Source organism: Plecotus auritus, assembly GCF_963455305.1.
Source record: "Plecotus auritus genome assembly, chromosome: 1".
Lineage (NCBI taxonomy): Eukaryota > Metazoa > Chordata > Mammalia > Chiroptera > Vespertilionidae > Plecotus > Plecotus auritus.
In genome coordinates this window covers 57720935-57734797 of record NC_137770.1, presented here as the reverse complement: position 1 = coordinate 57734797, position 13863 = coordinate 57720935, and the positions used below count along the sequence as shown (strand labels likewise).

The 13863-nt window shown below is 36.3% G+C and overlaps 1 protein-coding gene across 12 annotated transcripts in view; it reads left to right on the top strand.

Annotated features, from left to right (window-relative positions):
- TCF12 (transcription factor 12) overlaps positions 1 to 13863 on the top strand; it is a 385291-nt gene that overhangs the window by 321812 nt on the left and 49616 nt on the right. For all 12 annotated transcript variants that reach the window (XM_080675437.1, XM_080675442.1, XM_080675439.1 and 9 more), the window contains 5 exons: positions 106 to 211; positions 1240 to 1379; positions 1636 to 1780; positions 2537 to 2601; positions 12487 to 12565. In XM_080675437.1, coding sequence (XP_080531563.1) covers positions 106 to 211; positions 1240 to 1379; positions 1636 to 1780; positions 2537 to 2601; positions 12487 to 12565 — 535 coding nt within the window. The remainder of the gene's footprint in view (positions 1 to 105; positions 212 to 1239; positions 1380 to 1635; positions 1781 to 2536; positions 2602 to 12486; positions 12566 to 13863) is intronic.

The following is a 13863-nucleotide window of genomic DNA, read 5'->3' as shown; positions in this document are numbered from 1 at the left end:
GATATGAGGTAAGCCTTTTATGGCCCTTTATAATGCTACAATCATTATACATAAGTGATATGAGAGTAATTTACATTTTAATTAAATTTCCTGTTTAATTTTAAGGTATATGCACCATCCCCAAATTCAGATGATTTCAACCGTGAATCTCCTAGTTATCCATCTCCCAAGCCACCAACCAGTATGTTTGCTAGCACTTTCTTTATGCAAGGTAAGTACTGCCAAATAGTTGTCAAATACTACAGCAGTTATCTATTGTATATTAGCTAAAATTATACAGTTGTAAGGAAAAAGAATACCTTTATAGGAATTCAGACATTTTTTTATCTAGGTATTTTTGGCTGATGTAAATAAAAATTTATTTTTAAAATTCTCTAGTGCAATTTATTGCTGACTGCATTGTTGGAATATCCAGCAAACCATCGAAGTGCCCATCTAGTGTTGATTGAATTTATAGTTGATTAAAACTGAGAAAAATGAATTTTTTATTTTATAATATAAATGTATGAGAGATATTAACAACTCTAGTTTTTTATTTAAATTACAGATTCATATCATTCCTAGAATTATCAATATAAATAGTGAATATCATAGGACAGAATATGACTTGTTAAGATAGAAAAAGTATTACATTTCCAATAATTTATGTCTAGCAAATCATTTTTATTTGGTCTGTGGTTTTGGACTATGGAAAGCGTATACTATGGGAGCAATAAATTACTGCATGAGTGGTTCCTTGACTTTACATTGGTGAATGAAGTCATTGCTAACACATTTCATTTGAAGGCTGACTGTAACATAGTCATTATCAATTACTTAGGTTTACTTTTAGAGAAACTTCTTTATTCTGCAGTTTCAGAATGTTTGATATAAGGTAAATTGTTTGTTATAGATTAAGGAGTTTTAAAAAAATATTTATGAGTATACCACTTAACCTAAAATTAAATTCAATCTATCCCCAAATTTGGAATTTTTATGATTCTTGCTATTAAGCTAGATCTTTTGAGGATTTTTATAATAGCTTATCTATTAGTTTGGATTTCTTTTTCTCTAATTGTAAAGCTTTATTCCTTCTTTTTAGATAGTCATTATGCAGTTTGAAGGGAAGAAAACTAGATAGAAGACAAGGTTGGAAAGGGGAGGGAAAAATATCTGGAGGGTACCCTTTGAATTTTTATAGTATCATCAAAATAAGAAAAATTAGCTAAGGAAAATTTTATATTTCTCTTTTTGTCTTAGATGGGACCCACAGTTCTTCTGATCTTTGGAGTTCATCAAATGGGATGAGCCAGCCTGGTTTTGGTGGAATTCTGGGGACCTCCACTTCCCACATGTCTCAATCCAGTAGTTATGGCAGCCTTCATTCACATGACCGCTTGGTAGGCTGTAATACATGACTGGAGTGTAGCAGCACTTTGTCCTCACTTGTGTTTCTTATTGGATTACAAGTGTAAGATTTGGTTCTGCCAAAACTTCTGAAGTTTGAAAAATGTCTAAGCTACTGCATTAAGCATACCACTTCAGCTGCTAACTTGTGATGTTCTTTTTGACCTGTTACAGTAGTTGTCCAGTTATATGTGCATATTATTCAGAAAATGTATTTAATACAGTATGTCTCTTTCCCCCTTTCCCTAGAGTTATCCTCCACACTCAGTTTCACCAACAGACATAAACACGAGTCTTCCACCAATGTCCAGCTTCCATCGTGGCAGTACCAGCAGTTCACCTTATGTTGCTGCTTCACACACTCCTCCCATCAATGGATCAGATAGCATTCTAGGTGAGCTTTTTCAAGTTGGCAAAACTCCCTAGTTTTGGGAATTTCAGTCAACCCCATACCTTTTAACATATTTTTTTAAAAATATATTTTATTGATATTTCACAGAGAGGAAGGGAGAGGGATAGAGAGCTAGAAACATCGATGAGAGAGAAATATCAATCAGCTGCCTCCTGCACACCTCCCACTGGGGATGTGCCTGCAACCAAGGTACATGCCCTTGACCGGAATCGAACCCGGGACCTTTCAGTCCACAGGCCGACGCTCTATCCACTGAGCCAAACCGGTTTCGGCCCTTTTAACATATTTTTAGTATTGAATTTAAAAATGAAAGGAAGCCAAAACCGGTTTGGCTCAGTGGATAGAGCGTCAGCCTGCGGACTGAAAGGTCCCAGGTTCGATTCCGGTCAAGGGCATGTACCTTGGTTGCGGGCACGTCCCCAGTAGGGGGTGTGCAGGAGGCAGCTGATTGATGTTTCTAACTCTCTATTCCTCTCCCTTCCTCTCTGTAAAAAATCAATAAAATATATTTTTTTTAAAAAAAGAGTAAAAATGAAAGGAAGAAAATAAATCTTTTCGTTTTCCTTAATGTAGAAACATCTTTACCTACTAAGTACAACACATGCAGAGTATTTGCTGGTTTATTATGACAGTTGTGAGATAACAATTAGAGAGCACCCTTGAAATAATGGCAGAGTGCTAAAAAAGCATGCCAGCTTGCTAAAATTCTTGATTTGTCTTTCTACTTGAAATATTCAGGAACCAGAGGGAATGCTGCTGGAAGCTCACAGACAGGTGATGCACTTGGAAAGGCTTTGGCATCTGTGAGTATCGATTTTATATATTCTACTAAATGAATATTACACTGCTGAAATGTAGTGATTATATTTTGTGGGTAGTATGTGTCATAGTTAAAGGATAGAGTTATAACAGGATCAACTTGATTACTCATTTAGCACTATTCTCAGTTTGTATCAATTCATGCTGCCCTTAAAATAACTTTTGAAAACATTCCCATAAGATCTATTCTTCTAACTCTAATTTAAATTTATGTCTTTGTCTCAATGGAATAGATGTAGGTATAAGGAAGAGAAATTTGGACATTTTTAAATCTGAGATTAATATTTAAAGCTATGTATTAGTTTCAAATACTTAGTAAGTTGCCCATTAATGTAAGTCAGGTGGAACCAAGAAAGTCAACTCAGTTATTTCCTGATCCAGAGAAGGAAGTGCTTTTATAAGGAATTTTTCCTAGACAGAAATTATTTTACATATTTTTTAAAAGGAAAAAATAATCATGTGCAAATGATTGATTCAAAAAATGGGAAATGAGAGCCTTCCCTACAAAAAGCCAGATTCATTGAAAAATTTGTGCTAAAATTAATAAAACTGATTTGGAGGAATTTCTTAGTATTTTCTTGAGCATCTAGTTTATATCACATCAAGACATTAATGGCAAAGCAATGATTTGCTTTAATAAAAGCAAGATTATGTTTTAATATGTGATCTGTAAAACGTTAAAACTGAAATCTCTTCTTTTGGAATTTTTGGGGGAGAGCATTTACCAGCAATTCACAAAGATTACAAATCTAATTATTTAAAAGAGGCTCCACTTCTTTATAATTTCTGAAGTTTTTTCCTTAGGGTTTTTCTTCTTTTTTTTTTTCTCCTGAATAACATGTCTCCCAGAATTCCCACAGACTTGTCTTACATTTTCTATGAAGTGCAGTTAACTTTGTCAAATACATTTGCTGCTGTTCATGGGGAATTACTCTCACTTAATGTGAGAGTAATTAATAGGAAGCAACTATTGAACCCTTAAAGGAGGTAAACCTCTTTGATTATGGTTTCTGTAAATGAACCTTTCTTTGCAGCCAAGTACAAGTTTCTTGAGAAATGAAGCCAAGTCAAACTTATCTATCACATAATGGAGCCCTGCACAAAATAGAACTAAGTAAATGTTTGTTGAATTCAGTCTTTCATCATATGACAAAAATAGTGGTGATAACATAACACACAAAAATAGCGGCTATAGCCCTGACCGGTTTGGCTCAGTGGATAGAGCGTCAGCCTGCAGACTCAAGGGTCCCAGGTTCGGTTCCGGTCAAGGGCATGTACCTTGGTTGCGGGCACATACCCAGTAGGGAGTGTGCAGGAGGCAGCTGATCAAAGTTTCTCTCTCATCGATGTTTCTAACTCTCTATCCCTCTCCCTTCCTCTCTGTAAAAAATCAATAAAATATATATATGTATTTTTAAAAATAGCGGCTATAATTTGAATGGGTACTAGGTGCTAGGCCAGCCGTGGGCAAACTACGGCCCGCGGGCCGGATCCGGCTGTTCTATCCGGTTCTCTTGCTCTCCCCTCCACTCCTTTACTTTGAATTTATATTAGTTCACACAAACACTCCATCCATGCTTTTGTTCCGGCCCTCCAGTTCAGTTTAAGAACCCATTGTGGCCCTCGAGTCAAAAAGTTTGCCCACCCCTGTGCTAGGCACTGTACTAAGCATTTACATGACTTTTTTCATTTAATAGTAAAGAAAACCCTGTGAGGTTGGCATTATTTTCCCCATATTACAGATGAGGAACTAACGTTTAAAATGTTAAGTGACTTTAGCTCAGAAAGATTAGGTCTCTTGCCCTAAGATCACCAAGGTAGGTATGGTGAAGTCCATATATATTAGATGAGAACCCTAAACTGATGAGCTTTACTAGTTTGTACTTCCAGAAAGAGCAATGGTACAGTGAGTTGTTTTAAAGATTGGTGAGGATTAAACAAAGGCAGTTGTCTACTTAATTGCCACCTGGTGAAAACTGCGTATTTAGGAAGAAAATTATTCTATAACTAGAGGCCCGGTGCACGGATTCGTGCACCAGTGGGGTCCCTCAGCCTGGCCTGTGGGGATTGGGCCGAAACCAACTCTCCAACATCCCCCGAGGGGTCCCAGATTGCGAGAGGTTGCAGGCCAGGCCGAGGGGCCCCACTGGTGCACGATGGAGGCCAGGGAGGGACCGTAGGAGGGCTCCAGGGCATGTCCAGCCCATCTCACCCAGTTCCGATCGGCCGGACCCCAGCAGCAAGCTAACCTACCAGTCAGAGCATCTTCCCCCTAGTGGTCAGTGCCTGTCATAGCGACCTGTCGGATACTTAGCATATTAGGCTTCTATTATATAGTACTAGAGGCCCGGTGCATGAAATTTGTGCACAGGTAGGGTCCCTAGGCCTGGCACGTGATCAGGGCTGATTGGGGCCTTCCGGCTGCCAGCTGGGGCCTCCCTTCCCCAGCTGCTGGTCGCTGGCTGGGGCCTGCGTTCACTCCATGCCGCTCCCTGGTGGTCAGTGCCTGTCATAGCGAGCGACCGAACTCCTGGTTTCCCTGTAGTTTGCATATTGAATTTTTATATAGAGAGATATTAAGTCCAAGGGCCTCCTAGGTATTTGATTGGCCTGCCGTATTCCTTGTGCTGATTCTGAAAGAATCCAGTTGCATATATTGCACATGTAGGAGGACAAATAATATTTGAGCCTTTAATACTAGGAACTTTTAAAAAAAATATAACCTGCACTTTGTGGGCTTTTTTCTCAAAAGTCTGTTTATTATATTAAAAGAAAATTTATGGGAAGGAATCTTGGCATTCAGGTAGGCAAGAATTAGTGATGTCCTTCAAGCTCCTTTTCAGTTACCTTTAAAGTCCTTGACTGTTTTCCCATATTTATGACCAACATATGAGCCAATCAGTTGGCATTTAGAAAAGTAAATCCAAAATCAGTGTTAGTGGGAGCCAGGGAAAAATGTTTAATCTAGTTAGTGGGTGGGCTTTGGTTGTCATGGAAACTCAATTCTGTCATCCTATGTTGTTACTAGGCAGGAGCAGCCAGGTCATTCCATAAATCATTTCTGTCATAGCTGATGGTGATGCATTCCATCTGCTCCATCATTGCATGCCATAGTCTGCACACTTCAAATCCCTTCCTTCAATCCATCTGCTGCCCCCTCCCCACTGGACACCTCCCCCAAATACATTCTTTCTCTAACTCCATTACAAGATTCACATTCACTTTAGTGCTCTCAGAATGTACTGAAAAGCAATACATTACATTGGACATAGGAAGGATTAGAAGAGATGAGGAGAAGGAATTTTATGAGGATTACATTTAAGAGTCTGGCATATCAGAATTTTATGTTTGATATTAAAAATCTTTGAAAATGGTGACCAGGAGTATTTTGAAATGTTAAGTTCTTTATAATGTGACATTTTTAACATAGCATCTAGTGTTAGATAGAGAAGCACCATCCTACTGTCATTGGAAGATATTTTAGCACCCCAGTTGTCTGTTATATGTCTTAGAAGGTCTTTCATGTGTAAAACATCAGAGGGTACAACCTTTGTTCTTCAGTTTAGGTATTAAAGAGCACATAAAATACTGTGTGATTAAACATGTAAAGCCAGATAATACATTTGCAAAGGTTCCTTTATTTTAGGTTTAAGCCTGGATAATTGTGGTCTTAATCTCAGGATAGCTAAAAAGAGAATTGTACATGAAAGTATTTACACAAAGTTCCCAAAGCCCTGTGGATTATGCATTAGTTTAGATAATAAACTAGGGTAGATAGAAGGAAAGGAAAATCTGGGCATTCGTGCCGTTTCTAATGCATTTCCCTGAACATTTGCCAGACAATAACCCTTTAAGATTGTGCCCATGGAGAGTTATATAGAGGAAGAAACATCTGGTTTATTTCAGTGCTTAATACCATATCAAAACACTTGGTCTTTAATTTAGAGGAGATCAAACAAGAGAACTGTTTAACTTTGTTGATTATATCAGACTTCTTTGTGATAATTTATGTTTCGATTTCTACCTCAGAGCAAAGAGAGAGAGAGTTTTAATCTGGATAGTTAAATGGTCAGTAGTCTTTAACAAAAGAAAAGAAAATTCAGGGAAGTTGATGTTTAAAAGTAATTCATGAAATAAGTGTCTTTGTTCCTTAGACTCAATAACATTAGCATAATAAAGATTAACTGAAATGTGCACTGTAGTGTTTAAAAAATTGAGCTCACAGTTCCAAGGTTGGGCTTGGGAGCTCCCTATTGTTTCTTTTTTGTCTGAGGCCCTTTTCATTACCCTCTGGCTTATTGGCACCCTGCTGATTGGAATGGACCATGACTGATAGGAGGAGGAGCCTTATTTGTTGCAGTAAAATGAGGCATATTACCGCTTAAGCCTGGCAGAAGGTATTGGGAGTTATTCATCATTGGTCATTTAACAGTACCGAGGACCACGGCTGCATGCGGAATGAGTCTTACTTTGTGTTTACGCTCTAGATTCTAAATCACTCCCATTCCCATTTTTAAATGACTGACTTTTTTCTTTTTTTTTTTTCTTTCAAACATCACTGTAGGAGTTCTTTAAGGTCAAAAAGTAATGTATTCCTGATTTAGAATACTCTCTGTCAAATAAGACCTTATGTTTAGAATTTCTTAAGTAATACAACAATTTCTATATAGAATAAGTATAATTTGTATGTTATTTGGTAATAGAATAATCATGCAGAGGTGAAGTTTAACTAACTGACCTGTGATCTAAAAGGCTGTATTATTTTGCCTTTTTAACATTGTGTTGCTCCTCCTCTCCCCACATACACATTCTTTTTATGAAAGCAACAGGGACAAAAAGCCTGTAGTTTGCCAGGTTTTTTGTTCAGGAAAAGTATTAATAACAATTCTATCTGTTATCACTTTAGTTTAGGGCAGAGTAGAACCAGGGAATGTGATGGGTGAGTAGAAAAAAAATGGTTTTTATTGTACAAATGGAGAAGTTGCTTTTGAAAAAAAAAAACACGCTAAAAGTTATATATATATTTTTTACTTGATACACTTTTGGTACTTCTGTTTTCAAAGTGAGTTTTAAAAGCTTATACCTATTTTATATACAGCATTAGAGCATTTTGCTAAGTCATTGCAAGGTAGTGATATATACCTCTAAAGTAGAACTTCTTTTTTCTTTGAGATAAAGAAATTGTCACCAGCCCTGGCTAGGTTTTTTAGTTGGTTGGAATGTCGTCCCATACACCAAAAAAAGGTTACAGGTTTGATTCCCAGTCAGGGCACATACCTAGGTTGTGGGTTTGATCCCTGTTCAGGGTGCACAGGAAGCAACCGATCAACGTTTCTCTCTCACATAGATGTTTTTCCCTCTCTCTCTAAAATCAGGTTTTTTTAAAAAAGAAGAAAAAGTTGTCACCAGTACTTTGCATGGTTAGGGATTATGTAACACTAATGGCAGAGTTATCAGGGAGAATAAATATTGATAGTTCAGTTATATTCTCAAAAGCTTATACCTGCCTAACAGTGTGGTATAAACAGCTTAGTACATTAACATTAATTCTCAGAAATAGTGGAACCTCAGTATATTGTTCTCAAAGCTTACACCATAAAACTCATTTGTAAGTGAATTCATCTTTATAACAAGATCTTTTTCACCCTTTTGGTATTCCTGTTGAGGAACCCCATTTACATAAATACTAAGGTAAATAACTACCACTTACTGAGTCCTGCTTTTCATCGAAAAGTATTATAGCAAATTTTAAGTGTTGGGCTCACAGTATTAATCTGTCAAGTATTAAAAAAATATTGAGCACCTACTTGTACATGAGAGTGACAAACGATAATGGATTTAATGTTGAATATGCCTTCAAATAATTTACATTCAAGGAGAGAAGATAACATAGGCATACAAAAAATAATGATAGTGTATCGCATAGTGTGAAGTAAAAAACCAAAGAGAAGTACAGGTTATTCTAAGAGTACAAAGGAGGTGACATTTGAGCTGTACTGTGATGTGGTATAGAATTTCATCTGGGAGAAGTTAAGAAACAGGAGCTTTGAAAGGATAAGCTATGTTCAGAAAATGAAAATAAAATTATTTTGTTTGGATAATAGGGTACATAATATTATATGTAGGTAAAAGTGTAGAAAGATATGTTTGTGACCAGATTATAAAAGATATCAAATCTCATTCTGTTTTATTTAGGCAACAGGAAGCACTGCATGGCATTTGACTGTTCAAAACTGGTGAGGACAATAGCTCAGGCAATTATGTATGGAATGAAAGAAGCAGGGAGTAACGGGGCCTATAAAGACTTAAATAGTTTAGCCACAAGTTCTAGTAAAGGTCTGATGAAGTGTCATGTCACTGAGAATGATCTGTGCCTATTCCAGAAACTAGAGAATTGTGGGTATTGGGATCTATGGTGGGAAGTGTGGAGGCATCTAGGGAAAGGAGAGAAAGTGGTTCTCATCACCATGAGAAGGGTGGTGCTGAGGCAGAGAAAACAGAAGAGTAGACATGGGAAGGGTAGGAAGCGTGGGGCAGTGATGAAAGTTTGGGTTTGGACATACTGAACTTGAGATGGAAGAAGAATAGGTCCATATGGAGAAGTCCAGCAATCAGTCTGAGGATAGAGATGTCAATTTAGGAGTCATTCACAGGGATGTCATAGTTGGTACTTAGTGAAGAATGGTTTTATCAAGAGTTAACACAGATAAATAGAAAAGAAACTGGAAATCTACATTAAGGGAACTGGAAGAGTAAAAGAGGGGTGGTCTAGGTAAATAATCCAAGGATTTAAAAGAAATTCTCAAATAGTAACTTGTTGAAAGGATGATATCATTCATTCTTTCAACAAATATGTACATATTTACCAGCACTGTTGTAGAGTCTGAAACTACTGCAGATTCTGTATAATTCAGATTTTTGTCTGAATAAGACCAAGTCCTTGCTTTTCTGGAGCATACATTTTACTAGGGGAAAGGTTAAGAGACTGATAACTAGCAAGTAAACAAATTTGGAAATTAGGAATTAATGTAAGCAGTATGAAGAAAACAAAAGCAGGAGGGTGTAACAGAGAGGGAATACTATTTCTCCAATACTTTCATGATGTCGATCCTTACAGACAAGGAAATTAAAAAATCAGTCATTTGGTCTAGTTTATGATGAAGTTCTGCATGGAATTGAAACTTTTTTCCTCATCCACCCATCAGTATTATCAACCTTTTCCTCCCTTGCCAATATTCTCTCTTTTTTCAAATTGATTTTAGAGAGGAAGGTAGGGAAACAGGGGGAGGAGAGACATCAATGTGAGATAGATATATCAGTTGGTTGCCTTCCATATGTGCCCTGACTGGGAATCAAACCTTGGACCTTCCAGTGCACAGGGACGATACTCCAACCAACACCGCAGGGCTCTCCCTTACCAACATAATAGTCAAAGCATTTTCCATAACACTTAGCATAAGTTGTTCAGAAAAGGTATAATTATTTGAATCTTAAACATGAGAATTAGTAATTTATAAAAGTAAAGGGGTATGTGAAGATATGTGTGTGTTGAAGTTTGATGAGCTTAATCTAATTTACTTAAGTGGTTGAAATAAATTACTATGTTTATGCAGGCCACTGGGAACCAAAATTTGACTGTTAGCTAATTTTCCCATGTTCCCTGAATTTTTTAAAAGGTAGCAACTTTAATACCAGCAATATTGATCTTATAACATACTGTCTCCCTATTACTAAATCTTCCCATAAAGTCTTCTGAAGACTTCTTGATAGCTTTGCTTTTTCCAAAATGGCTTTCTAACTTAAATATACAACTTCTAGGTCTGCTATTTAGAGAGAATTTGTGTTTAGATGCATTTGCAATTACAATTTAGTAACATCATATAATTAGGAGTATTTTATTTGAGGTAGATATATCCATTTCTATGCAAAGGAACATAGACTTTCTGGCCTCTTGCAATTTAATTTGTGCTGTCTTATTTTTTAAAAATGAAATGTTGTTTGATGATTATGATTTGTGGAATTTTGCTTTACATGAGACTGTCCCAACATCTGACTTTTTCAGCTTATTACACTGCCTTTAAAACCAATTCTGAGACCCCTTATATAACATAATTTGGGCCCCTTTAAATGCATTAGAGCTCTAAGCTTATTCAGAGTAAGGTTATTTCTGTTGGATGACTCTCTGCACCCACTAGTCATTTTCTTTTAAAAATATTTGACCATAATTTGTTCACATAAGTTGACTTGTCTGCCTTAAGTTAAATGCTGAAATGTGAAGATGATTTATTATGACCATTATAAGAATAGGATTATCCTATAGAAGACCTTTTTGGGACCATTAGTGCCTAGATTAAGGAGACTTTTTAAATATTTAATGGTTAATTTAGGTCAACTTGAATTAATTTCAGTCACTTTTTTAAAATATATTTTATTGATTTTTTTTACGGAGAGGAAGGAAGAGGGATAGAGAGCTAGAAACACCAATGAGAGAGAAACATCAATCAGCTGCCTCCTGTACACCCCCTACTGGGGATGTGCCCTTGACCAGAATCAAACCCAGGACCCTTTAGTCCGCAGGCCAACGCTCTATCCACTGAGCCAAACCGGTTAGGGCTCTGTCACTTTTTTTAAGCAGTAATGAAATAAACATAAAGTATTGCACCAGCCCTGGCCAGGTGGCTCAGTTGGTTGGAGCATCACCCCATACCCAGGGGGTCATGGGTTCCACTACTGGTCAGGACACATGCCTAAGATTGCATGTTCCATCCCCAGTCGGGGTGTGTATCAGAGGTAACCCATCACTTTGTCTCTCATGTTATCTCTCTCTCCCCTTCTCTCGCTTTAAAAATCAACGAAAAAACAAAATATTGCAAAAAAAACTTTTAGTTGAAATGCCAAAATATCTGCATCCAGATTTGTTATCTTCTTTAAAGAAAACCTGTTAGGGGGTAAAGTCCACAGATCATTTTGGGAACATTTTTTGAAGGACTTCCATGGTTTTTTTACTTTCCTCCACGGTAACAAAATATCTTTTGAGAGCAAATTTGATTTTTTTATAGTGATCACATATCACTTGGAGCTAAATTTGGAAGAAATGTAGTTGATAAAATTGAGAGCTTTGAGAAATAAAGGGTAACTTTTGAAAAATGATTTTCTTTGGCTTTTAAAATTTTTTTAAACTCTTCAAAAGGTAAGTTCGTGGTTTCCTGAAATAATTATTTTTAATGGTTATCATTTATATGGTATATTCTAAAAAGATTGTTTATCAAACTTGTTATTTTATAGTCACTTCTCTTTGTTTTAAAATTAAGGAATATAAATTATTTTCAACTAGAATAACAAAGAAATAGAGATCTATTTTATTCCTCCTGTATTAGTGTGTGTGTGTGTGTGTGTGTGTGTGTGTGTGTGTGTGTGTATATATATATATATATATGATACTTTTTAATCCTAATTTTAAAACTGGGGCTTTTATAGCATTTAAGAAATGAAATGGTCCTAAAATGAATGAAACAGTTTTTCATTCTAAGTCTTAGGGGTGGTCAACTTAGATTATAAAAATAAATCCATGCAGCCCCAGCTGGTTTGGCTCAGTGAATAGAGCATCGGCCTGCGGACTGAAGGGTCCCAGGTTCGATTCTGGTCAAGGGCACATGCCTGGGTTGCGGGCTGGATCCCCAGTAGGGGGCATGCAGGAGGCAGCTGATCAGTGATTCTCTCTCATCATTGATGTTTTTATCTCTCTCTCCCTTCATCTCTGAAATCAGTAAAAATATATTTAAAAGTAAATAAATAAATCCATACAAATGGATTTATATTTTTGCTGTTGTCACATATTTCTATGTGTATATCTTTTGTTTTCTGGTTAGATTTATTCTCCTGACCATACCAGCAGTAGTTTTCCATCAAATCCATCAACACCGGTTGGATCACCCTCACCTCTCACAGGTAGGCTTTTGTTTTATCTAACTACTTAATAACATGTAGGGGCTGCTTGGAAATATTTTAAACTAATTTTTTAATAAAATCCAGTTAAAATTCATGAAAAAAATAGATTTTTGAGAAAGTATGTGAACAGAGAGCTTTCCTCTTGGGTTCATTTTTTGAGACTATTGAAATATTTGCTACTCTTGAAGTTTTCATATCTTCTCTGATTCTTAAAATAATTTGTAATTTCTAAGGATAATTGTTTTAACAAGATAAAAATAAGGCTAGGCAATTGGATGAAGGCAAAATATGGAGAAGGAAATAAATCAAAAGTTTTCATAAAATACCATAGAAAATAAACAAAGTAATCTATTTAGAAGTACATGTAACTTCTTTCTTCCTTGTTTGCTCCATTTCCCTGTACCATGTGTGCGACTCAAAAAATGAATAATTGTTTTTGCTAGATAGTTTGTCTTTATTTTTAGGTTCAATAAGTTATTATTTCATATATATGTAAATAAATTCCTAGGGAAAATGTTGGGGTTTTTTGCTAAGGAAAAGAACTCTCTGTGAATGTAGATAAATATTGTTAGTGGAGTTAAATAAGTGGCTCAGATTTGCTTTATGTGTTCCTTTTTTTTCACATTAGCTTTAACAAGTTTCAGATATATCCTTCCTACAGTATAAATTTGTTGCAATACAAATGTTATTGTAAATAGAAATTTTTAGGTTTATTAGGAATAAATAAAATTATAGGAAAATGCTTAATATCTGTTAAGCTATAATTTAAAAACTTAAATTTTATTTTCTTCCAGTATTTGGAGAAAAACTATGCTGAAAAAGAAAGGTATTAGTTCTGAGGAAATATATTAGTCAGGCTAGTCAGGCAAATGGGTAAAAATTGCCATATTCCTCCAACAGTTAACCTCAGAAATTATTCTCTTTCTGTTCAAGCCATTAGTTAAGTTTGCGTGGTTTTGTTGTTTTTGTTAAGCCTTTTTTGCATTGTGCAGGATTTCTGAAAATCAGGGCTCGGTGTATCCAGGCCCTGGCTATCACCTGTGCTGTGTGTGTTAGCCAGTGACCCTGCTCCGAGCATTCCAGTGTGGAGATGATGAACTGCTGGCAGCTGCTTTCAGCTATTAGCAGGTTCTGCCACTTTCTCAGACACCATGGCTTCAGCTGTCTAGTAAAAGTTGAACAGCTGTTCCCCACATAGACTGGACTATGAAAGACCCATTGATTTAAAGTTGTTGTTTAACAGAGAGCTGAAATTACCGGAAGAATGATGTAACTTTAACCCTACTCACCCTCTTGGC